Source organism: Callorhinchus milii, unplaced genomic scaffold (assembly GCF_018977255.1).
Source record: "Callorhinchus milii isolate IMCB2004 unplaced genomic scaffold, IMCB_Cmil_1.0 Scaffold7, whole genome shotgun sequence".
In the NCBI taxonomy this organism is placed as follows: domain Eukaryota; kingdom Metazoa; phylum Chordata; class Chondrichthyes; order Chimaeriformes; family Callorhinchidae; genus Callorhinchus; species Callorhinchus milii.
In genome coordinates this window covers 24,845,191-24,871,672 of record NW_024704748.1, presented here as the reverse complement: position 1 = coordinate 24,871,672, position 26,482 = coordinate 24,845,191, and the positions used below count along the sequence as shown (strand labels likewise).

Here is a 26,482-nt window from a genome sequence, read left to right as displayed (position 1 = left end):
GGGCAGGAAACTTGCTATCGTTCGTTTGTTTGTTTATACAGTACATTTACATAATAAATGGGTTAAAAAAAACCCAGAACAACCCCTGAGTTTGAAGCTTTCCCGCCCTGTCAGTGCGAGGCGCCACCCGCCAAACACTCCCCCCACCCCCCGCGCCCCGGAACAAAACCACAGCGCGGGCCCCGCACGGCGGTTCCACAAGCGGCTGGTGACCGGGTGGCACACGGGCTCCGCTTCCGGTTCCGGTGCGGGCGGGAGCGAGTCGCCCGGAGACCGACGGGTGCCGAGGGGCGGCGGGGAGGCGGCTCCGAGGCCCCGCGAGCGATGGCGCTGAGTCCGGCCGCCGCCGCCGCCCTCCTCAGCAGCTCGTGGCGGTGTGTCGGTGAGCGGTTGGGCTGCGCGCTGCGCCTGGCGGCCGCCCGCGCCGGCACCGAGCAGCCGGGCTCGGGGGAGAGCGGCGAGGCCGAGGCCGAGGCCTGGGGACGGTAGGTACCCGAGGCCGGGGCTCCGGGCACGAGCACTGAGCGCGCGCGGGTCAGAGAAGGGGGGTGGGGTGGGGTGGGGGGCGCGGTGTCACCTCGGAGCTGAACCGGCCCCAGGGTGACAGGACTGGCCGTAGTGGGTCCGCGGTATCCCAGGGCTGACCAGTCACTGGGGGGGGGGGTATGACCCTGCAAACTGTCGGGTCGGGTGGTCCTCGCTGGTCAAGCAGAGGGAACGCTCGCCAGGCAGCGATATGGATGGCAGGTTATGTGGTCTAAGTTGGTTTAGACTCCAGGAGTCCCCCACCCTCCCCCTCCCCCGTCCCCCCCAGCGCACACTCTGGGGGTCCCACCGAGCCTCGGCTCTCGCCAGCCCGCGCCTAATGCTCTCCGGAATTAGGTCAGCGGGAGGCGTCCCTCCAGGGAGAGACGGGGAGAGAGTGACAGAGAGAGAGAGTGAGAGAGAGAGAGAGCGCATTCCATTCCAACAGTCTCTCTCTGGGATTCCCGTGTGCCGGCCGGTGGGAGGCGGGGAACTCTCAGTTTGGTTTGGAGACGCGTTGAGCGACGGTGATGGGTTTCTGCGTGTGTCAGACACCCGGTTGACCAAAGAGAAAGACACTGAGAAACTTACAGACTCCAGGAAGATCAACTTGGGTGTGAGTCCACTTTTAAGGTGGATAAAGTGATGCTATGTTTAGGGATCGGGTCGGGGTGGGGTGGGGCGGAGTGGGGGTTGGGGGAGAGAAGAATGAAAGGAACATATATGTTGAAATGTGCAATGTTTCACTCAAGTATTAGGGGAATTAGAAAAATGCCAGATCTGTTATTTTCTGTAACTTTTAGTAGTTTTTTTTTAATAACAATCCAGCAAACCGTGTAAATGTGATTAAAGAGTTTTGGCGAATTTTCTTGACTTAATGTTCATGGAGTTGGCTTATTGTTTACTATTTGCTATGCAGTTCAGAACTAGTCACTTTGGAACAGCCTCAAGACAGCAGTGTGGAAAATGCATGTGTGCTATATCTGCAATGTTCTCCTCAGCAGCCAGCTGACATAGTTTTCCTAGAGTTGGTGAGTGAAGCAAAAACTATGGAGGTATACACAGAACAAGAGTATTGTGGAACAGCTCGAGGACAGAGAGTAGATAATCTACAGACGGACAGGTAATGACATTTTGATTTACACTGTGTTCCAAATTGGGAGAGATGTCTTATTAATTACAATTAGGAAGATTCAGACAGCAAAATCCCGTTGGTGAAATATACTAAAGTAATGCACTCTCCAGTGACTATTGGAAAATTACCTTCTTATGTGAGGTGAAGATATTATGGAAACAGAAAGTATTGATTCTTGTTGGAAAATAAAGTTTTTCTTCCATTGTAAATACTATGTTGTCTACAGTTTGGATGAACAGTTGAGATTTGTAGTGTTTTTTACCGTCATTAAAAGTTTGTATTTCATCTCACAAAGAGCTTTGATACCAATTCCTGCAGTAGAATTGCTGTCGTTTTAATATGTTTAATGAAAAGCTGTGTGTTTAAATGGTAAATATTTTCCCTTTTAAAATCTTTCAGTGCTGATGACGATATCCTATTGTATAAGAAATATTTCAAGTTGGAATATCCTGTCTCATCTTGCGAATTAAAGGTGAGCTGGTGAGAGGGTTTGAGTTTTTTTCTTAACCACATTTTCTTTTGAGAAATCTCAGATCAGTGTTTTGTGCTTCCCTGCAGCTACTGTCATTGGGTGGAAAGGAGAAAGTGCGAATTGGTAAAATATTGCTGGGAGTGAAGCCAGCTTCAGTGAAGATCTCGAGGGACTTTCCTCCGTTAGGAAAGAGTATCAATTTGGAACGAGTGCAAACAATGATGGATTCAATGGGAACAAAACTGTCACCTGGGGCTCAGCACCTCATGAACATGGTTCAGTTCCAGCAGAAGGTAAATTGTATATTAACAAGTTAGTTCTTGTGGACAGTAAGTTTTGGATCACTAGCAACAACTATTAAAACCTGGGTTCGTTGATGTTTTTTCTCTCTCTCTCAGCAGAACCAGATAGCAATTGGAGGATTATTCCAGGGCATTTTTGGAGGTGGAGCCTTAACACCAGTTGGAAATGTAACTAATTCACTTCGGATGACCGATGCACTTACAGATGTGGCACCTTCCCATGTCTCTGGCAAAGGAAACGCGGTGTTAATACCAAAAAGCGAACAACCAAAGGAACCTAAAGGGATAGTAAAGTGTGACAATGAACCTATTCAAATATATGAGGGTAGTTCTCCATCTTCTGAAACAAATAGCATTAACGAAACATCCTGTGTTTCTGAAGACAGTGTGAAAGATACAGAACCGATATTAAATGGAGGAGACCTGAAAGGACTTGTGTCCACTTTTCTATGCAAACAAGTCAATGGGCAGCAAAATGCTTTCAGTTCCGAAATGCTTCCTTTTCTTCAGAACCTTTGTGGCCAGGTGAATGAGCTTCGCCTCGAAGAGAAAGTCAAACGTACCAAAAATACCACTCCAGCGACCGAGAATGAGGGAATGTCTGACAGGTATGACATTCAGCATTTTGCAGATATGTGTTTTCAATGCACAGTTAAGCAAGTGGACTGTCATACACAGTAAAAGAAGGTTCAAAGTTCTTGAAAGATAGTGTCATTTTCAATTTGTTAGGTAGTTCCTACATTTGCACTATGTAGTTCCAATCCTGCCCCCCACTCTTGGAGCCTGATCCCTGACTATTCAGTGCCTTGGGACGTCCTCCCGACGTGAAAGGCGCTTTACAAATGTAATTTTGTTGTTGTATGTTGTTGAAAGCGGGGGCGCTGATTCTCTGGTTGAGTATGAAAAATGAACACCATCTTGTCACTGAATCATCCATGATGTGTCCCATGAAGCATAAGAGTTGGCTAGTGGTTTATGCCTCCAGGAAGCAATAACTCCCAACAGTATTTTTATGTTTTTGACGCTCATTATTCATGTAGCTGTCAAATCAATTAATTAAATGATGAGGTAACATCAATTAACATTTTGAGCTTCATGATTCAATAGGAAATGAATATTTGAACTGTAACTAAGAAACATTGAAGGTGTGCACCAAAATGTTTATCACAAAGAATCAAATGGCTACAGTTTTCACTTCGGTGGTGAATCCAAAATGAGAGGACAGTAGATCTAATGGGGAGTTTAAAAGAAGGACTTCACGCAGAGTGTGGTGAGATTGTGGAATGCTGCAGAAAGCAAAAAGCACTTGGATCTATTTTAAAAAAAATGTATGCACACCTGAGGAAGAAGCAAATTGAGGGCTATAAAGACAGGAGAATAGGAGGGTTGGGGCCTCGTGTGGTGAAATTAACGCATCGTTGTTTCTGAACTGAACACAGAATTGAAGATTACACCAATTAAAATGAAAATAATATGTACAGTTGTTTGAATGTTTAAAAAAGGCAGAACCACAAGCATGTTTTGAAACATTGTGCAATAAGCACCACTGCACACTGACTCACACATGTATGTGGTCAAATTTCTGCTTATCAAAACTGAACTAGTAGATGTATAACTCGAGGTATATTTTCCATGAAGTATCGCCTCACAATTTTGCTCTTTAATTCTTTCATTCTTTTAATAACTATGAACCATTCTATACATTTTCTGGACATGATAGCTCATTCTTATTGCCTTGAAAATTACCATTTTAAAGGTTTGGTTACTTGAATTAATATTGTTGCATTTCTCCACAGGCAAAATCAGCAGCCTTTTTGTTCAGCATTGGAAAAGCACATTATTGAACACATGGAGTCTATGGAAAAGAGACTGAAGGATTATATAGATCATCGAATAAATACAATGCAAGCAGATCTCGATGCAAAGTTTGTTTCACTCACAGACCTGCTTCAGAGCCCTCCTCTGAAGAGAACTGCAACAAAAAACTATGAACTGGTTAACAATTTAACAAATGGGGAACTTTAGTTTGTTCTTTTCTACATCAGGAATAGATCGAATGAAACTGGCTGGTTTCAACAGGCTGTAAATGCAGTATCTAATACAGTATAAATAAGCACCACTGAAGAAAAAAAATGTGGTGTAACAGTTATAATTTATCTCTTGTAACTCATTATTTTTGCAATTAAGTTGTGGTATTTTTCTGTATTAATATATTTTGTAACCGTTAATGTGCTAGAAGCTAGATATAACATTGTAAATTTGGGGGGACAATTATTTGAATGTTATTGGTTGGTATTTTCCCATATTTCACGAATGGGTACTGTTTGGCACTGAGGATTCAGTGCTAGGAATAGGGTCCGAAATTCACTCTTTGATCACATTAAAATTCCTTCCTTGAGTATTCTGGATTGAAATGTAAAAGTCCAAAGTCAGAATTTCTTGGCATATTTTTCAAAAGCACACACAAAAAACTTTAAAAAAAAGACTATTGTCCATGGACCTGTCAATTTGGTTAATTGTTAGAATTCTGGTTAGCAGTTAGAGTAACTAAAACTTGGAAATCTACACCCTGTTTTACAGTCAGTATCGTATGTCATCTGCACCAGTGTAATAGTATAACCCGATTAGATGTGGTTTAAAAACCTCATCTGTACAGAGCTCAATAACAGTGTTAAAACACTGACGTTCCAAACAGAAACGGTAATTATCTTTGAAAAATTATTTATGAGGCACTTCTCTGCTTTCTCTCCCCTGCTCCACAAATGGTTCTATTTAACTGTGCTGCCAAGAACAATATTTTACATTCTGGTGTATGTATAATTCCATTTAATGCTCATTGCGAAGAAATTCTGCTCACTTGCAAGTGGTTATTTAGTGGGCATTTATACAATTACGCTGTCAGAACTTGACGGGAGTTGGTAGATTGAATTTGATATACGTAAACCAAATATGATGAGTCATCCTGCAAAATTGGTTACATTTATTAAGTTAATACATTTTAAAGTGTTGTTTCACATACTTGTTCACATACTGCATTTAGAAGGGTAATTGCAAGTCATGTGAACTGCATAGAACTACAATATGATTGTATTTAGCTTGTGGAAGCAAACAAAATTATATGAAAGTGCATAAATTTGGGTGGAATATTTTTGTCTTAAGTTATTATGATCTTTTGTTCATTGTTTATATAATTTTGTTTGTTTTGGGTGTGGTACTGGAGGTATACCAGCAACATACGTCACTGTATTGAAAACAACATTATTTAAGGGTATGATTCATCAATGAAATATAATATGAATGGCAAACTTTGACTGTTAAAGTATAAGCCAGTACTTATGAAATGAACACAAGCTGCATTGCGTTTTGATATGTGATTGTACTGCGAGAGGTTTAAATATTGTACTGTGAGAGATTTCATCCTTCCATTTACCCAATATAATTTATTGAAAAGATTTATTAAAGAAGTATGATTGCTTTAAATGTTCAGGTGTCTTCTGTTCTATTGGGTTGTCTGATAGAAATGTTTAGCTTATAATATAATATTAGCTTATAGTTAGCATCTATATTAATATCTAAAGGCACTAAAGAGAAATTGCTGTTAAGTGTATTTGTAGGTGACTATGGCTGCCATTCTGTGCTCATTAAATCCCATAAACAGCCATAAATAAACAATAATACATAATCTTTGCATTTGATGTTGCAACTTTCAGGTCAGGGAGGACATTTCAGGATTTGAAATGCAAGGATTATTATTATTTACTATAAGTGTAAAAACTCTTGTGTTGGCAAATGTGGCAACCAATTTGCATACAGCAATGTCCCCCAAATAGCCATGAACGAATGACCAATTTTATTTGGGAGTAGAATGCATCATGTCCCCACTGCTACTCTAGAAATAAGACTAACACTAGATTGTGAGCTCAGTCATGATGTGGGCTCAAACCCACAACCTTCAGCTCTAGAGGTGAACATACTATCAACTGAACAAAGCTCTACTGATGTTTTGTAAAAAGCAAATGAATATTCATGTCACTGAAGATACTCTTAAGCATGGTGATGTGTTTCTGCATATGTCAGACATTCAGACACCCGGCTGACCAACAAAAAAGAATAAAGTATGGTCATAGCTATCCAGTATTTACAAAAATATTAAAGATCTGGACAATAGAGACAAGAGGTATAAGTAAAACATTTCGTTAAACCTCAAACCGATAGGATTAATTTGTCAAAATGCAATGCAAAACTTCTCTGTACAGAATTTAGCATTTTAGGGTGTTATTGGAGTTAGGTAGGACTATATTACATAGGTGTTTACATTTCAATCAGTGCCGACATTAGGGGAGGGGTGGCAGGGTATCCATCAGGTTGTCATTCGTCATCTGATCAGTCTATTTACAAAAGGGAATTTTTTTGGTCTACAGAAGGGTTGGCTGTTGGCGTTCACCAACAAAACAGGTTTTTCCGGTTCATCTGAATACTTCTTTCTCTGGAATTCAAAGTGAGCTCACACTCACTCACTCAGGTGAGCAGTTAGGGCTGTGAGAACTGAACAATCTTTGTACTTAGCCCTGCTGTTGAGAACTGGCTGGGACCTTATGAACCACAGATGTTGTTGAAGATTTTTCTGGTTATCTTTGGGTTTTGTTACACCCATAGAAACACAGGTGAGTCTGCATCAGTTACCTTTTCCCCCTCTTTGTACTTGATCGAGAATATCGTTGACTGAAGATCACTGACTTGTCAGCTCTGGCTATTCTGTTCTTTCTCAGACTAATCGTTAAGTGTAAACACGAATCGTGTGGTGGGAAGATTTAGGTTTTTTTATATAGTTTTAGGCAAGATTTAATTTTTTTTAAAAAAGTTTCCAAGAAGTAGATTTGTTTTAGTTATTTAATTTAAAAAAATCTTTTCATAACAATGTTAGTTTCATGATATTGTTTTATATTTCAGTCGTGCTGTTTTGAAGTCGCTTTTGTCAGATAGAGTAAGACAGGAAGCAAAGATCTGGGCTATGTCACGCTTTGTTCCTTCGCCATTCAGGGAGTCGGCAATAAACAGAACACTGTCTGCCCTCTGTGCTTTCAGCCACTACGCCCCAAAGCTATGGAATTCTCTCCCTCAATCCCTTCACCTTCCCCCTCTCTCCCCATTTTTAGGTCTCGCTTGAAGACCTTCCTTTGCAACCGTGTCTACGGTCACCTTCCCCCTCCCCCTGGCTCGGCATCGGGCTCCGCCACTGTCAAGCACTCCGAGACGCTGTCTGGGGTGAAGGCTGCTATATAAATGCAAGTTGTTGCTGCACTGAAACTGCTTTTCTTACACTACTTCTTATGCAATATCAATGTTAATAAGTTACACTTTGATCAGTGATCTGCAGAAGCTCTAACAGGTGATAAGCAGCGTGTTTCTGCACTGAGCAATGAGCTAAATGACCCTCTGTAGCTTTGACATTATTGTATTTGTTTGGAATTCTGATGCTAGTTATTTTTGGCAACTCATTGTGTAATTGTGTAAGTATGGCTTCTGATTCAAGTGCAGGTGCCTGATGCCTCTCACCAGGAAGCATTTTGGCTACAGTAGAAAGACAGAGACTGCCATTTGACTTGTGCTTTGAGATGTCTCAACGACGTGATAAGGTGTTATATCAAATGTAAGGATTTTTATTATGATTTTGTTTGATCAGATGCTTCTCACCAGACGTCTAGCCTCTCTGCGTATGAAATCACAATCCCTCAGCTTCTCACTGACAGACACAAACGACATGCTGACCGCCATCTCTCAGAACAGGTACAACACAGCATCACTTTACCCTCTAATGGGTTCATGGCCTGAAAAGTTCAGATTGGATTTTTGCTTTTTACAAGTGGGATACATCTTCAAATTCATTGTCCGTTTATCTCATTACTCAATGTCGCCTTTGCAAGTTTACCACTATAACAACTGCATTTGCCTAAACGAAATTTGGTTTCATTTCTAAAGAATTCGGTTTTGTCAATTATTTTGAGGTGCTTACTTTTACATGAAAAGTCCTATGTAAATGCAACTTATTATTACCATTATATTGCTTTTGAGAATTAGTGTTTGCTGTCAATTCCCATCTATTGTAACTTTTTACATCAAACTGTTCAATGTATCAGGAAATTACAGCTGTTCACCCAGCTCCAAAATGTACAGTGTAACTTAAAATCAGCACAAACTGAACTTTACTTTTATTTAGAGTTATATTACAGGAAATGAGAGATTTGAAGTCATTCTTATTCCTTCAATGACAACTAACTATTTTCTGTGTAGTTTTGGAGGCATTAGTTTTGGCAGCATTCGTGTCTATCCCATGTTGATCATTAATAATAGGGATCTTTCCATTGTGTTTTTACACCAGGATTTTCCATTCTAAAAACACAATGAATAGATCTCTAGCTGTAGCGATCAGCATGTGATAAATACCATTGTATATTCTGTGATGTGCTTTGAGACGTCTCAAAGACATGATCAGGGGCTATATCAAGTGCAAGGCTTATTATTTAAATTAATATACAGTGGACATCTTGATGCATTTTTCAAATGCACTAATATAAGTTGTATGAAATAAAATAACGGTAACTGCATGAGAAAAAGTGACATTTCCTCTTTTAAGTCTTATTTTTGGAGTCCTGTAGCTCAGTGGTTAGAGCACTCGCTTTGCAAGCGAGAGACCTGAGTTCAATTCCAGGCAGGGCGAAACCTTGGGCAAGTTTCCTTACTCCACACAGAGCCTAATAATAATCCCTCCAAAACCAAAAACAATAATAAATTGGTCATTTTCAATCCACGACTGTTTGTGGGACATTGCTGTGCGCAATTGGCTGCCGCGTTCGCCCACAAATATACAGTCAATTCACTTTACAGTATATTCTGTGAAGCACTTTGGGACGTCCTTCTGACGTGAAAAGCGCTATATCAAATGCATTATTATTATTATTATTTCACCGATCTATGCAAAAAGAAGTTTGTATAAGGTGTTTAATTTTTATTAAATTGAACTTTGCGTGAAAGCTATTACAATTACAAAGCTTGCTAAAATGAAGTAATGTCTGAAGGTAGCAAAAATATAAGTCTTTTTTTTAAATCTTAATCTTCTAGGAACAATGGCAAGATCAAATATCTTATTCAGTTCAAATGGATGGTGAAGTTTACACACTGAAACTCGATAGGAACAAGTAAGCACTTGTTATTATCTTTGAATCGCTCTGTTACATTGTTCAGTGCGTGCTATTCCTTTTAACGGCTTCCTGTAAGAATTTATGATAATAAAATGTTGCATCACAAAAAATATATTTCCACCTCCCCCGACTTCAATATATAAAATAGTGGAACCAAGTATTAGATTGCCAACCAGTTGATTGCCTCTGGTAGTGTCTGGTGCACGCTCAACAAAAACAAGAGGAAGGAACGAAATTTACTGTGGTTTAAACCTCAAAGTTTATATTTTTATTTTGAGGTGCATGAAATACTTTGTGAGTCTGGCTTCGTTTTCAAGACCAAGGTCCATCTAGTTCGACTTCCACCATCCTGGCAGTTGCTTGACATGTCGTGTCCCAAACTGTACACTGCATCCCCGAGATATTAATAAGAACATAAGAGATGGTTGAGGCCAGGAAGCTGGACCTCTTTAAAAACAGTTTGGTTCTGTGACGGGAGGGGCAGGGTGCATGTTCTGGAAGGATGAGATCAATGGGTTGAAAAGCTTACTTCATCTCTCTTGTAATCTTACGAGTTCTAAAGGTCCCAGGGTTCACTCCCTGGTCTGTGCTGAGTTATTTAGCTGATATCATTTGGGGTGGCACTGGGGGCAATAGAACTCGACACAATACCCTGAGGCATGAAAAGAAAAATACAGACCACTGCTGAGAAATGAACACGAGTGACTGGTGAGCTACACACTTGACATGACGGCACGAAAGCAAATGCACGCATGAATGGAAACGCTGGCATTTAAATAACAACAGCTGAGATCAGGAGATTCGCTCAGTTTTTCGCCGCCTCTGCTCTCATTATACCGTTTTTAATCGTCAAAAGAGCAACTGGAAAAAAGTCTGTCACGCCAACTACTTTTACAATGACCTCAGAACATGGAAATATGCAGGTACAGAAAAGTCCAGTGAATTCCAATGTAAATTGAGAAATTCTAGACAAACAGGTTAAAATGCTGCAAATAATAGTCAAGCTAAGGTCAGAGGTGAATCATGCATGGAGGAATTAGTGAGAGTATAGTTTTGCTGTACTTTTGCTGGTGGTAGTGTAATTTCTCCAAGGGCTGTGACTGATGTTCTCTTTCACTGAGCGCATTTAGTATTTTTGGAGTTGTCCCAGGTTAGTCACAACACTCATTCATCCAATTCGTTGCGTGTGCAGGATAATTAATGTGCCTCCATAATTATAAAGCAAACAGGTTTGGTGGCATTCTCCTGTGTGTAAAACAAATTAGGAAAATTATTTCTACCGCTGAAGAATATAGACCAAAAGTATGTTTTTTTAAGTGCTTAGAGGCTTGGCTGCTCTCATGTTTTGGACTTGTATCAAAAATGTTAGGAAAATAAAACTGATATCTTCCAAATGAAAAAATGGGATGGCAGAGATGATGGAAAAAGAGATGTCTGTGGATTGATGTTTTTGAAGTCTTCTAAAAGTCACAAAGGACACAAACAAGCTTGACTCCAACACCTTACTCAATATAGACAAGAGGTCTACATCAAAGGGCAATGGACACAAACTTATCAGAAAGAGGGTTAGTTATTATACACAATGCAATTTACATTTGTATAATATCTTCCATGTCCATGGAAGGTGACAGGAGTGTATATTATGGGCGGTTTCAAGAGGGAATTGACTGTGTTGAGACAAATGGGATTGGGCATTTGTGGACGAAGGAGAGATGGTATGAAAAAATAGAACTGGCTAGATGGATTTCAGTGGATCTTTTTTGTTGCTCCGACACATCCTTGTGTTCATAAGCGTAAATTTTACATCACAAAGTAAATTTCACCAGGTTTCAGTCGGGGCTTTAAACAGGACTTAATATGGCAGTCAAGCATTTCCATCTGCAAGATCAGGAAATCTTAGAAATTGTATCTAGAATTCTTACTGTGGAACTCAGAGTGGTGTTCACAGGGACTATTGTTGGCTGACGCTTCCTGCTTTACTGGAAAGAGGAGTACAGAGAGAGGTATCAGCTGGGACATGCCCTCACCAAGGTGAGATGCCCTTGTCACACACCAACTTCCTTCTCAATTTAAAGAGGATGTAAAGTTGTGAGCAGCCCGGTGGCCAAAGAAAGAAAGAGAAATGGAAATAATAATGGCGCTGCAAAATAACAACAACTTGCACTTACGTAGCACCCCTCACGCCGGGTAGTGTCCCAGAACGCTGTATGATTGTAAAATAACTTTTTTTTGAAGAAGTAAAACAAAAGACATCCAAAGACTCCTTCCGATATTTTTATTATTCCTGTTTTGCTGAAGTCCCTAAACTTTTCAGACATATTCAGCGCCATTGCACAGAACAGCTGCTCTGGAAGGGATGAGGATATCAAAATTAATATTGGGTCAAGATTATTGCCAGCTATTTACTAGAGGGTCTTTTTAATGTTAGAAGTAGGTTAGTTGGCATCAAATAGTTCAATAGATGAAACAAAACATAAGTGAGGGGCGATTTTGGTGGATTATGGTTCCTTATTTTGTGGTCAGCTAAGTAAATGACACATTCATTCGCTTGCTCTGTTGTTCCCTCCTCCACCGCCACCCTTTTTCTGAAGGTATGGATGTGGAATTCACCAGAATGCCAGAGCTTTGTTTTTAATCAAACACACCCTGTCTCGTTCCTTGACTCTTCTCCAACTATGTCTGTAGGGCTGACAATCAGCTTTATGTTAATCAGAACTGAACTTTTCCACATCTTGATCAAGAGTGAAACCACTCTATCACCTCTGGAGATTACATTGTGCTTCACTAAGTTTTTGTTTCGCAACAAATGCTATTTACCCTCATAGACAATCAGAAACGGAACCGTTTTTTAAGAAATTAAATGTCTTCCTTGTACTTGAATTTGTGAACGCTTACCATCCCCCCATTCTCAGTGACAATATCCTGATCTTTCATCCTCATTCCAACTTGCCTCACCCATGAACTCAGTGAATAACTCTCACCCACGTCCATAATCATTCACTGCTTTTGTCAGATGTATCTTGCATGCTTCCCTGAGTGGTTAGTGCCCTATAATAAGATTGAATTATTAAATACCATATGAACGGGGTTTGCAGGACTATGGGGAGAGAGCGGGGGAGTGGGATTGATTTGGATAGCTCTTCAAAAAGCTGGCGCAGACACGATGGACTGAATGGCCTCCTTCTGTGCTGTATAATTCTATGATTCTATGATTCATGGTTGAGGCAGAATACATATTAGTTTTCAAGAGGGAACTAAATAGGTATCTAAATAGGAATACTTTGCAGGGGTATGAAGAAAAGACAGGTAAATAGGACTGAATGGATTGCTCTTTGAAGCAATCCCACACACTACAAGAACCATCCAAAGTTACTTTCACCCACTTCCCTCTATTAACTGCTATTTAATAGCTCCATCCTTTTGTTCATGTTTCATTTCCCCCCCAATATCACCGCTAAGGTTTGGCCTGAAGATTTCAATATTTTCATTTGTTGTTTCTGATTGTGAGGAACATGATTCAGTGCAGCCAGATAACACTGGCTAAACTCAATCATTATCCCATCAAACAGCACTCAAACACTGGCTCCAAATGAACAAAAAAGAGAGTCTGGGGGACTTCTAAGCAGCAGTCTAAGGTGGTGATTAAATGTTTGAAGGTAGGCTTTGGACCACAACATTGTGCCAAAGTAAGAGGAGGAGAAAGGGTTTTACCAGACAGGTCTTTATCTATCTTTAAAACCTTCCTTAAGACTAACCTCTTCAACTGTACCTATGATCATCACCCTCTGCCTTTGCCCTCTCTGCAGCGCTCCGAGACACCATCCTGCGTGAAGGGCACTATAGACTTGCAAGTTGCTTACTAGCTATATTTTGGACACTTTGCATATGTATTCCCCCACTTATTGCCCAAACTGATATTGTTTCATACAACACAGACCCTTGGATCAAACTTGGAACCCTCTTCACCTGTGTGATACAGTTGACCTTTCTGGCCATCAGAGGAGATCATGTGGTGGATATTTATCAATATTGTATTGCTTGTCTTTTACAGAGAGTTACTCACAAAGGATTTTGTGCAGTATGTATACGATAAAGACGGCAAAGTGGAGGCATCTCAGCCCAAGATTCAGGTATGCAAATAATATTTGTGACATTGGACTTGAGTTTTCTAGGCTCCTGTTCTCAGCAACATGAGAATGAATAACATAGGAACTCTCATTAATTCAAAGTCTCAGAGTATTGTGATAATTGTGCTATTACAGCCTGTGTGAATATACAGAAACACGACATGTAGGGAGACAATGAGGTTATCAAAAGCAGTCCAGAGTTAGTCTTGATCCATTTTAATGTACATTTATGAATGAAGCTTATTGGTGGCAGTGGAAACACCAAAACAAGTCCCAAGGATTAAGACAGCGAACGTCATTCAGCAAATGATTTTATTCTGTAGAATATCCATTGGGAACAGACCAATACTGCTCAGGAAATTAACAGAAAAGTCTCATTACCAAAAACGTTGCTCGTATTACAGTGATTTTGTTGCTTATTTCTGCCATAAAATTAACATCTTTCGTAAATTTGTTTCTTTCAGATCCACTGTCACTATCATGGCTTTGTGGAAGGTGTTGCGAATTCAAGTGTTTGCTGAGCACATGTTCTGGTCTCAGGTATTTTACGTGTGGTTGTTTTTGGCTTACAATAATTCAGTGATTTGAATTAAAATTCAACAGCTGGATAACTTAATTTAGCAAAAATACTTTCAAACCTATTTCTTGGATCTCAAATATTCCTGAATAAAAGTTTGCTGAGTCATTGAGATTCAACTTGTTATAAGAGGTGAGGAATCAACAAACACTGAACAATTTTCTTCTGTGTTTGATGCAGGGGGATTCTTTTTATTGCTGAGAAAGGTTATGGCATAGAACCACTGGAAGCCTCATTAAAGTTTGAACATTTAATCTATCAACTGCCGCACTTGCAGACAGAACCAATACTATGTGGAGTACCTCATCATGGAGAACCAGTCGATGGCGATCCTAAGCATTCGAGCAACGAGCTCCATTTGACACAGCACCTCCGGGTAATTACTGTCTTGGTTCTGTGTTTCAATTGAAAGTATCGGACAAATTAGTTACTTTTATCGACAAATAATCTGAGTACTAGAATTGCCCGACATCCTTTAAACTATGCATTAACCAAGAGGGTCCTGACTATTATAATCAGTTTTTCTTTATGTTCAAATGCATGAAACTGCATGTTGTTATAATATAATAATCCTCGCATTTGATATAGCGCCTTATCATGTCTTCGAGACGTCTCAAAGCGCTTCACAGAATATACTGTAAAGTGAATTGACCGTATATTTGTGGGCGAAACGCGGCAGCCAATTGCGCACAGCAGTGTCCCACAAACAGTCGTGGATTGAAAATGACCAATTTATCATTGTTTTGTTTTGGAGGGATTATTTTTATTATTATTACGTTGATGATCAACTTCAAATATTGAGCTAAGCCAGTATTTAGAGAACTCAGGGAGTTGATCCGACAAGCCAATCATTGGCACAAATGGTATTTCCAACAATATCACTGGCAAGTTTCCTTACTCCACACGCCTCTGTTTACCGAGCAGTAAGTCGGAACTCTGTTCCAAATTATATTGATGGTAGAGCTGTGTTTTAGCACAGTATCGCAGAATGTGGCCACTTTAAGTATAAACTGGTAGCCTGCAACATAGAGCATTTAATCTGTAAAGTGTTCACTTACAAAAGACTGTCACTACATTTTACACTAAATCCTGTGACGGATGCGTTGAGACATCTGCCCGATGTGAAAGATGCTCTAACAAGGATTATTATAAAGATTATTATTCTATGTTCTGACAGTGGGTTTATTTAAGAAATTCAAAATATACTGTTCAAACAATACTTTTAAAGGTTAGGATTGTTCACATAAATACAATAAAATCCAGCACTCCTGCTAAATAATTGTGTCTTCATATTTAACCTGCAGAAAAAGCGAGCAATTTTGCCCACAACGAGATATATAGAGTTGATTTTGGTTATTGACAACAAGAAGGTGAGTCCTACTTATAATGCATTCAAATCAGCTCAAAACTGAATTTCAAGAAAGATTTTGGTATTGCTTCATATCATATTCCATATTTTACAGTATAATTTGCACCAGAAGAATACAACTTCAGTTCAGCTACAGATGGTCGAGCTGGTCAACATTGTTAATGGAGTAAGTATTTCTTTCCAGTTCTTGGTTACCACGTCTGTTCCTTTATGATGTTAGTGCAATTGTAATGGTTTGGTCTGAATGCAATGTTCTAAGATTTCCCAACACTGAGATACAATAGTTACACAAGCCATGAGTTAATGCTAGTCATTAACTCATTGCTAACCATTCGTGGCATTGGTTAGCCGTAGGAGGTCAAAAGTGAGATGGCTTAGAGATGCCAGTCAGGTGATTACACGATACGAGGTGTGGGATAGGGTGGATATGAGATACCACGTCAGGTTTGAAGTAGATATAGCGGATGAAATATGGCATGGGTTACAATATCTGGTTAATGATTAATTTAACAATAGTTTTATCAATGGGATTTTTCACATCATTTGCGAAGCTCATATTATTTATTTTAATTGTAAAACGATTCATCAACAGACAGTAAAGATAAAAATGTATTAAATGACCTCTTAACCTTTCAGATGTACATCTCTCTGAATATCCGTGTCATACTGACTGCCCTTGTGATCTGGAAAGATGAAAATCTGATTGATGTGACAGGATCAGCTGGAGAAGTTTTGGGACGATTTATAAAATGGCGACAAAATGTACTGGTCCCTCAAAAGAAACATGACAGCGGACATTTGATTCTGTGAGTTTACAGAACTTACAGCTTGTGTAAATGTGCAATCTGCATATAATATTAATAATAATAATAATAAAAATAATAGTAATAATAATATCAGAGTCTTCCTAAATGTTGGTGAAAAACCCTGGACTTGGAACAACCTTGGAACATCACATCCTTCTGACATGAAAGGCGGTATATAAATGTACGTTTGTCATTTGCTTTTGAGTGTTAATCAACTTAGATTCTCCTACCTATCCACCCCAGCTGAGGTTGGCTAACTGAACACAGATCAGGTATTGAACCTGGGACCTTCTTGATTTATATCATTCAATATCACTTGACACGGTGTATCAGAGCAGAACTAAATAACGTGGGATACAAGACAATATGATCTTATCAGGTTTAATCTGTCTTGTATTGGGACGTGCTCCCGACGTGAAAGGCGCTCTATAAATGTAATTTTGTTGTTGTTGTTGTTGTTTTTGTTTACCTGCACTTTCAACTAAAAGAAAGACTCAAAAGTGCGATATGATACAATGGACTTTTTTAAACTCCTATGTTTGATGATGTGATAAGTATCTTTAACTGAAACCTCGTTGTTTCGTTCTATGTCAGTGGCGAGGGACAGTACAGTGGAGTTTTAGGAATGGCGTTTGTAGGCACTGTGTGCTCTCCCAGCCTCGGAGGAGGAATTGATGTAGTAAGTGCTTTACTTTACCTTTTTCACTTAAGCAGGGCTATTGAAGAACTGGAAAACAAATTAAATGTGTTTATGTAGAAAATGTAATCTATTTACTTTGAGTCCATTGTCTGAATGGAAAATCCTAGCAGTTCTACAGTGAAGCAATGTTAAAAGGTTTGCATAATGTTAACTGTTGAGGCTGGCAACCGGTCTCACTGAATTATTTCCTGGGTATCCCCATTGTCGTAAAGTATGGTGGTGCATTAAAGCTATTGGTTGCAAGTTTTAAGCTGCAACTAAATGTTTTCTCTTTTTCCTCCACCCTCTGTCCAACTAGTTTTCCAGCAATAATGTGGCATCTGCTGCAACAATTCTTGCTCATGAGTTGGGTCATAACCTGGGTATGAACCACGATGACAGACCGAACTGCAATTGTCCAACAAGTAGCTGCATTATGGCTGCACACGCCAGGTTAGTAGAAAGATGGCAATGTCTGTTTACGTGAAAATGTACTGTGATTTTCCAGAGCTCCATTATAGCCTTTAGTATTGAAATTAATGGGGATTAAGATTATTGATACTTATTTAATAACAAAAAAAAGTTATGGGAAACATTGGGCTACAGTATTTCACAACACATTCTTTGTGTTAATTAATGAATTCTTTATGTCTATTGTTTGATGAAATGCTGAACATTATCCCATTATTTGGAAATATCAGAGTTGATTTGAAAATTACTATAAAAAAAGGAACTCGGCCAAAGTTAATTGGCCAATGAATGGAGATGAATGGGACATCCTCCCGGCGTGAAAGGTGCTATACAAACGTAATCTTGTTGTTGTTGATATATTCTGTGAAGGGCTTTGAGCCGTCTCAATGACATGATAAGGCGCTATATCAAATGTAAGTATTATTATTTATAATTGCCTTTCACACAAATGATGTGTCTCTGACATTAAGTCACTTTGTTTCAGTGGAGCCAGCAACTTCAGTAAATGCAGTGAAGATGACTTTGTGGCTCTGATCGAGAGAGGAAAAGGAATATGTCTTCAAAATGCCCCCGAGCCTGGAGATCAGTATTCTCCAGCCGCCTGTGGCAATAGCATTTTGGATAAAGGAGAGGATTGTGACTGCGGTCTACCAAAGGTTAAACATCAAATATGTCATCAAACCCATTGGGGTGCTTTGATTCAACTTTTTGAAACATCTGCCTTGAGCAACTTCAGAATAATTAAGCAAAAAAGGCTATTTGTTTTCTATTAGGTTAATGGGCACAGTCTAATGATGATTAAGAATGTTAGTGTGGACAAGAAGGTTCTGGGTTTGAATGACTGCAAAATCTAAATTAAATTCCAGGGCTGGTAAGTGGTGTCTCCTTTAAGGAGAACTGGTAGCTGAATGGGATCTGAGAAGACAAACCCGACAAAACCAAGCAAGTCCGCAGTTATTTCAGCTATTAATTGCAGTTATTCGGACATTTTTAGGTTTTGTCACCCTGACTGACTTGTTGATCAGAATTAAGGTGTAGATATGCCCTCAGCCCATTGAGTCAAAGCTCTAGAAGGTGGAGCAGTCCTAAGTGGACACGTATGAAATTTACCAATGTTTTTCTATCAGTTATCATTAACATTGCTTTTATCAAATAAGAGTAGATGGTTTGCTTAACCAATTGCACAACATGTCATAAGTAACAGACATGAATATTTTTTGTGCTTCGATTGGTGTAATCGTTTTACTTTATTATAGATTAAACTATAATCATGTGCCTGGAGAGATTTTGCTTGTTTCTGCTTTGCTATAATAATAGGATAGTGGTGCAGAATATGATGGTGAAGGAAAGCAATAGGGATTCTGATTTTAGAAATCCCTACAAATAGATGTGCAACTTTAATTATTGTGTAAATTGTGTACCTTTTTTAGGATTGCAAGGATCCTTGTTGTAACGCAGCTACTTGTACTCTAGCATCAGGATCGCAATGTGCTTACGGACTGTGTTGTCAAAACTGCAAAGTAAGTCCAAGGTCCACAAGATCATCAGTTCACCTACAGAACACACAGTCACCACATTTTACAGTAAATCATGTGAAGGACTCTGAGATGTCCTCCCAGCACTATATCAAATGCAAGGATTATTATTATTATTTTTAAAAAATCTTAGATTTGTGAACGCACTGTAGGAACATTTAAGTTTAATCTTAATCGTTTAAAAAAGTGTTTGCCTGGTAAATTGCAGGTAATCGTCAACAGTTTTGTACTCTTTTTAAATCATTTATTGTGTTCGGCATTACAGAATTGTAGAGAGATTTAGAGCTAATGCCGATAACATTTGTCTGTGTAGTTTCTCTCCGCAGGGATTGTTTGCAGAAGAGCAGGAAACGCTTGCGATCTCCCCGAATACTGCAATGGCTCATCACAGTTCTGCAAGCCTGACGTCTTCATCCAAAATGGATACCTTTGTGATAATAGTACTTCTTACTGCTATGAGGGTGAATGTAGCAGCTACAATGATCTCTGCAGGTCATTCTTTGGCTCCAGTACGTATAACAACACATCGTTTCTATAAAATATACAATTTCTATGAATTAACGCTCTGGCCAACCTACGCCTAATACTTTCCAGACTTAGGTAATCAGGATGGATCCTTGTTGGGAGAGAGTGTGCATTCCATTCCAATAAATATCTCGGGAATTTCCATGTGTATGTGGGATGTATGGAACTCTGTTTGGTTCGGATACTCTTCATCGTGGTGATGGGTTTCCGCATGTGCCAGACACCCGGTTGACTACAAAAAACCCTAATAACTATTTTTTAGAGTGGCAAATTGTCCTTCATTATTTGTGGGGGTTCATGGCTCAGCTGTCCAGTTCACTCGAGTGAGGAAATTAATATAATAATAATAATAATTCTTGCAATGGATAGAGTGCCTTATCGCGTTGTTGAGACATCTCAAAGCGCTGCATAGGATACACTGTAAAGAGTGGTACACATATATAGATAGATCTCTTCATATGTGTAGGTGGTATAGATTCGTGGAACGCGCAGTCTGCTTTGGGTACACAGAAGCATGGTGATGGGTTTCCACACGTGTCAAACAACTGGTTGACCAAAACCATTATGTGTTGCTCATATTAACATAGTATTTGACACGACTTATGAGTCATCTTGAAACTTGAAATGGCGACTCTAAAAACTAATACTGTTTCTGTAACACTTAACCAGCTTCCAAACGTGCACCAGATGTATGCTTTCAGCACGCTAACATGAAAGGGGACAGGTTTGGGAACTGTGGACGTGTTGGGACGAATTTTAAGAAATGCAGCCTAAGGTACACGATGTGACAAATTAATTTTTTTTAAAAAAATCTGCTGACAGTTTTTGTTACGTAACAAGTTGCAATTTTTTTGTCCTCTCCCTTTTCAGCAATTCTCTTTGCGGTAAAGTTCAATGCGTAGAAGGCACAGTCATACCTTATGATGCGGACACAAGCACGTCAAATATCAATGGTATTAGTTGTAGGAATGCTGACTTTAAATTGGGAACGGACGTCATGGACCCTTCTTATGTGGCAACAGGCACTGGCTGTGCCAAAGGCAAGGTAATCCCGAAGAAACAAGCCGTTACAGACAGCAATATATCAGATAGACAATGCACACCTCAGAATTGAAGGTTGTGAAGACTGAGGCCTGAGCTGTGCCAAACTGTACCAAGTCATTGATGCAGGCGTTCTCTCGAGGTGAAAGGTGCTATATACATGACAATTATATTGTATTTGCGTTTTAAGTCTAATAGTCTATTCTGCGAAGCGCTTTGGAACGTCTAGAAGACGTGAAAAGCGCTATATCAAATGCAAGGATTATTATTATTATTATTATAATAGTGCAAGGCCTGCTATCCTGTTTGCATCATGCGTGCTATATAAATGTAAGTTATTGTTTTTGACGTCGATTTCTTACTGGTGTGCTTTTGTTTCAGGCTTGTATAGATTTTGAGTGTGTGAGTGCTGGCAGGCTGGGATTCGACTGTGACATCGAAGGGAAATGCCACAACCATGGTGTACGTACTCCTTCATGTTACCAGAATGAAACTAGTATTCTAAATATCCCTTAAATGTTTTTCAGCTATTAGTAAAATGTGTACTGTGTTGGTTCTCAGTTATCAATTATGATTTGACCCCAAACCAACCTGTGTTCATACCTTTTATACATTAACTACAAGGATCACTTGTATTTCATGGCAGTATTGAGCTGAATGCCTGCACATATAGGCACTGGGTGGGATGCAGTTAAGACACATTCTGCACTTTACATGCTACTATAATAATAATATTTTAGTTTGCTGTGAAGCGCTTTGGGACGTCCTCCCGACGTGAAAAGCGCTATATCAAATGCAAGAATTATTATTATTATTATTATTTGGCTACAAAATATACAGCCAATGCACTTCACAGTAAATCCTGTGAAGTGATTTGAGGATCCTCCCAATGTGAAAGACACTATATCAAATGTAAGGATCGTTATTTATTTATTAAAATGACGAAAACGCGTACAATTTTGTGAATGCGATATACTGTAAGTAACATTAGTGCAACCGCATGTGGTTTTGACTGAAACGTTAGATTCTAAACGTGGAGACAGTAAAAGTTTCCCAACATTGTTTTGTGACTGTGAATGGTTAATTACAAACTGAGTTAAATTTAATGACAGTATATTAATTATATCCTATTAGATTTGCAACAGCAACAAGAACTGCCACTGTGATCCTGGCTGGGCTCCTCCTAATTGTGATACCAGTGGCTATGGAGGAAGTATAGACAGTGGACCCCCTCACCAAGGTACAGTATATATATATATATATATATATAAAAAAGTGTAGCACAAGAGCATTTCACAAAGGACTTTTACAGCCAGCAGAAATAGTAGATGTTCATCTCATCACTCGATGTTGATAACTCCTTTTCTGATCTGTGTTTTTTTTTTGGTACTCTCGTGTTGTCTTTCTTGTGGCATTTGATTCATTAGTGTAAGTTTGGGGCTTTAAATACCTTTGCCAATGAGTCTGAAACACTGAGATTTCAAACAAGATTCCCCAAATAAGGAATCTGAGCGCTGACCCATTTATGTCACAGCCCAAAAGACCCCAATATAACAAAAAAACAATGCAGTCTTCACAACAAACTTCTTTGTTAACTATCCCGCAGGTTATTCAATTATTAACTTGCGGCTCCATCAAAATAACAGTCTTGTCTTTTGGGTTCTAGATACTTCAGTCCGAGACGGCTTGCTGATTTTCTTCCTTTTGGTGGTCCCTGTGCTTTGTTTCATTGCGTTCTTACTTTATTGTTTTCGCAATAAAATAAAAAGTGCCTGGAGAAGAAGAGATGTCAAGCACACGTATGTGAAATTTAAACTCAATTTCAATTTAAGCTTCAGTCCACCATACTAAAGACAACCTATTTGTTCCATTATTAAGTATGTTTTTTTTTCCAAATGATTTAACAACCTTAGATCAGTTGGTTGACTTGGGAGCAGAAGGTTTTTGAGTGTTAATTTTGGTGAGTTCATGCATCACTTTTTATCCCATCAAGTTTGATAAAAATGAGTCCTGGATCTGAAACAAAAACCTCCTGAGGGACGACATGGGTCGGACTGAACAAAAGATTCACAGTAATGCAAGGGAAACATAATTGAAGGTGTTCCCAAGGATTATCCAATGCAAGGATTGTAAAATTATCTACCAAATGTTTTATCCCTCTTGAATAATAATCTGAAAGTGAAAATTGCGTGAAATATCAAGTGATGTTTGAAGATTATCTGTTTCTATCTGCTCACCGAGCATTATTTATAAAAATGGTATAACTGTTTATTTTACAGAACAAGGAATACAAGACAAAACATTCCCTCAAACCAGTCCAATTTAAGAACTAATCCAGTAAGTTTCGCACCTATTTCAGAAGTGTTTGAAAACTAAACTCCTTGGTATCAAAGTATTTGCCACAAATACACGATCACTATACTTTACAGTAAATATTGTTGAAGCACTTGAGACGTTATGGTGACTCGATAAGGCACTATATCAAATGCAAAGATTATTATAAGGTATATTATTAATAGTGATTGTTGTTTAGCATTGGAAGTCATTTTGCTACAGGTTCACAAAGTTATTTGGGGGTTTATTGTTTCGTGAATAAAATTACTGTACGTCTAACTACGATGCATTTGAAAAGGAATTAAGCAGCATACAATGTAGATTAGTTTTGTAGTTACCAGATGGTACAGATTAGAACAACAGTATTTACCATTAGAGAAGCTCACTCGCAAATAGTGTATTAGATTCTCTTCTCCCCTAAGCTGCCCCCTGTCTGTCATAAGGAAAATCATGGCATATATGGTTTATTACAAAAAAACAACTTAAAACAGTAAAACTTTGAGTCTGATAGTAGTAGAAGAACAGAAGATTAGAATAATAATTTACTGCCTGTTTTTACTGTTTTTTCAGGTTATTTCTACACAGAACACAAGAAGGTATGAAAATGCTCCTTCAACAAGGTCAATATATTTTATTTTCGTATTGGTGGCGTCTTGTTCTTTTCTTACCTCCTCCCCCTCCGCATCTGTGCAATAGACTGATTTTCACCAAATAAGAAAATAACATTTCACAACATTTACAAAGATTTGCAAAATGTGTACAGCATAGAAACAAGTCACTCGGCCCAATCAATTTGTGACAGTGTTCTTTCTCTCCACCATTTCCTTGCTGCCTACCCTACCCTTCTGTCCACCACCCCACCCCCCCCCACCTCCCCCCCACCCCCCACTCTCTCTCTCTCGCATGGGGGTCTGGCCTCCTCTTGATTGAATCTATACTGTCAGAAAAATATAAAAATTCAGTAAAATCAAGAGTTAAATTCACCCCATTGTTCAGTTCAATGACGTACATCAGCAGCAATGAATGCTGTGGGCAATAGACACGTAGATTACTTTGACCAGGCCCAAAGCAAGCATTTTAGGAATGCTCCGGGTGCCTTCTGGAGGCACGTCACAGACTATCCCGCTGCCAAACCTCTCCTCGCCAAACCTATTGCTCTTCCACCCTCTCAGATCTCAAGCAACTTTCTTCTGTTCCTCCTCCATCTTCCCTTCTTTCTCTTTGTGAATGTGATATTCTGTTCATGCGTGGCAAACGTTTGGTTTCATTTCAAAGGGAGACACGAAAGTACACAACCTGAAAAACAGAGAATAAGAGGACAGTGGTATAGGTTTGCAAAGAGCAATTTCAGGACAGTCACAAGGAAGTATGTATTTCTGCAGAAAATTAACTGCTGAAACAGGTTACTTACTGGGAAGGATGGTTGAGAGCAGGACACTGGATTCATTTAGAAAACAACTTGATGCTCTGATGGGTGGATGGGAGGGTGGACGTCCTCCCGACGTGAAAGGCGCTCTATAAATGGAATCTTGTTGTTGTTGTTGTTGTGGATATTCTGAAAGATAAGATCAAATGGGACTAAGTGCCTTCTTTATCCAAACCTTTCTTGTGATCTATAATATTTACAAGAACCCAACTATATTTGTACAGAAAACTCCAGGAGATGTTATAAATATTCTCAATTTTCAGAAACCCAGATGTAATATATGATTAATCTACCGTCAAGATTACTTTGTACACAATTACATACATTTCCCAATTTATATTGCAGTCAGACGCGTTAACGTCTTCTTTGTTTTTTAGGCCACCCGCTTTCACAGGAGGAAATCAATCTGCAAACCCAGCCTATCCCCAAGTACCTCAGAAACCTGCCGTTCCTCCCAGACCCACAGTGCCACCAAGACTCTGAATTCCACCTGCGGTAACTGCTGAACACAAACCGTGTGCCTTGTCTGTCTCCAGTGAAGTATCTGATCAAATATATACCTCAGTGAAGCAAACAAAGCCATTATTGTTTCCTACCGAATGATTATTTCAGTGAAGAAGTGACTGTTTTTATATGTTTTATTCTAATCGCACTCCGTGGTGGTGAAGTGAGCATTTGCACTTTAAGTGCCAGGAATGATTTCACATACATGTTCTGGGCAGGTCCAGAACTACAGTAAGTCTCAGGCATGTTGTTTTATATTTTATAGGGCAGGGAGAAAGCAAAGTTTCTGCAGTAATAGTTCTATGAGTGCTAATGACGCCCAACTCTTTCTGACTTGCTGATAATTTACTGTTGGCTTAACAGTGCATGTGACTGTTTGCAAATTGCTTAAAAACCTGAAAAACATGTACGTCTCCTGACTGAAGGATTGGTAGCGTATGTTCAAAAGAATCAATAAAGAGTAATTCAGTGAGTGGGAAAGTTTGGCCCAATTGCCTAATGGGCTTATACATAACCTGAGCGCACAAGATCAGTTGGATTTCTGTGATGATGATATAAGTTGAACTACTCTACCTACTACTCTGCTACTGAGCTACTCTGCTTTTTGTGAACTTGCCAGCTGTGAATTTTTCAGTACACTTCAATGAATTTCACCAGTCCTACAGAGAAGATGTTAACACGTTGTGTCACAGTGTGTCTCGATAGTCAACAAAAGTTAACCAACATTGACAAATTTTAAAATTCAATGATAGCGCTCAAAGCCATTAAAAAGATTACTTGAAAAATTTAATAAGTAATGATTCTGTAGTTCAAAACATTCTATTCTATTGAAACCAAATTAAACATTAAAATAGCTGTACTGTCCTACATGTTTACCTTGTCCAGTCAGTGTGAACTTCTTACACAATATGCATTAAATTGAAATACATTTGCATAAGATAGTTTAAACTTTGAGAGAGAGGATGAAGGATATCAATATATTTAACCTGAACTTTTTTTTAAAACAATTCATTTACTAAATTTATGACATTGATTGGATTTTACTGCATTCTTAAATGGGCTCTTCCATCTATCCTAATGAATCATATCTATTTTATGACTTCTATTGGTACTAATCAGGATTTCTGTTAATGTAAAATTACAAGTGATTTTCTTCTCTGGCTACACGTCACTTTCAGAGACTAGTTTAGTTTAAGGTGTGTAAACTGTGAGTTAGGAAAGGGAGAGAATGTGAGAATTTAAGAAATGAATAAAAGGATGAAGGAAAGCTCATGAAGACACAGGCACACATATATAAAATGTATTATATTCAGCAATTGCCAGTTTAATGTTGGAAGGTCAGTGTCTAAACTTTTGCTATTAGAAAATAAAAAGCATTTCAGATGGAAATGCTCCGAAGTAAAGCCCTGTAGGTTTTGCTGTTTGAGAAGGAAATGAACACATCCAGTTATACTT

At 39.0% G+C, this 26,482-nt stretch overlaps 2 protein-coding genes across 3 annotated transcripts; both read left to right on the top strand.

The window, feature by feature from the left end:
• The first annotated feature begins 291 nt into the window (after positions 1-291).
• cunh10orf88 (chromosome unknown C10orf88 homolog) lies at positions 292-5,911 on the top strand. Of its 2 annotated transcripts, none has more exons than XM_042337088.1 (6): positions 292-485; positions 1,445-1,648; positions 2,060-2,132; positions 2,219-2,425; positions 2,534-3,042; positions 4,231-5,911. In XM_042337088.1, the coding sequence occupies exons 1-6, from the start codon at positions 325-327 to the stop codon at positions 4,457-4,459; spliced, it is 1,383 nt and encodes a 460-aa protein (XP_042193022.1). In that variant the 5' UTR covers positions 292-324; the 3' UTR covers positions 4,460-5,911. The 2 variants fall into 2 exon arrangements, with proteins under 2 accessions (XP_042193022.1, XP_042193021.1); XM_042337087.1 differs by having other exon boundaries at positions 2,531-3,042.
• A 1,048-nt stretch (positions 5,912-6,959) lies between these two features.
• zgc:174164 (ZnMc_adamalysin_II_like and ADAM_CR domain-containing protein) lies at positions 6,960-25,891 on the top strand. Its single transcript, XM_007903924.2, is given in 23 exon segments — positions 6,960-7,098; positions 8,118-8,221; positions 9,554-9,630; positions 13,685-13,763; positions 14,225-14,273; positions 14,276-14,300; positions 14,518-14,713; positions 15,642-15,707; positions 15,801-15,872; positions 16,343-16,512; positions 17,107-17,191; positions 17,511-17,644; positions 18,147-18,318; positions 19,093-19,182; positions 19,511-19,706; positions 20,392-20,497; positions 20,593-20,767; positions 21,145-21,225; positions 21,898-22,003; positions 22,430-22,562; positions 23,043-23,100; positions 23,668-23,693; positions 24,901-25,891. Coding segments are annotated over 23 exon segments (2,364 nt in total). The 5' UTR covers positions 6,960-7,040; the 3' UTR covers positions 25,007-25,891.
• The last annotated feature ends 591 nt before the right edge of the window (positions 25,892-26,482 follow it).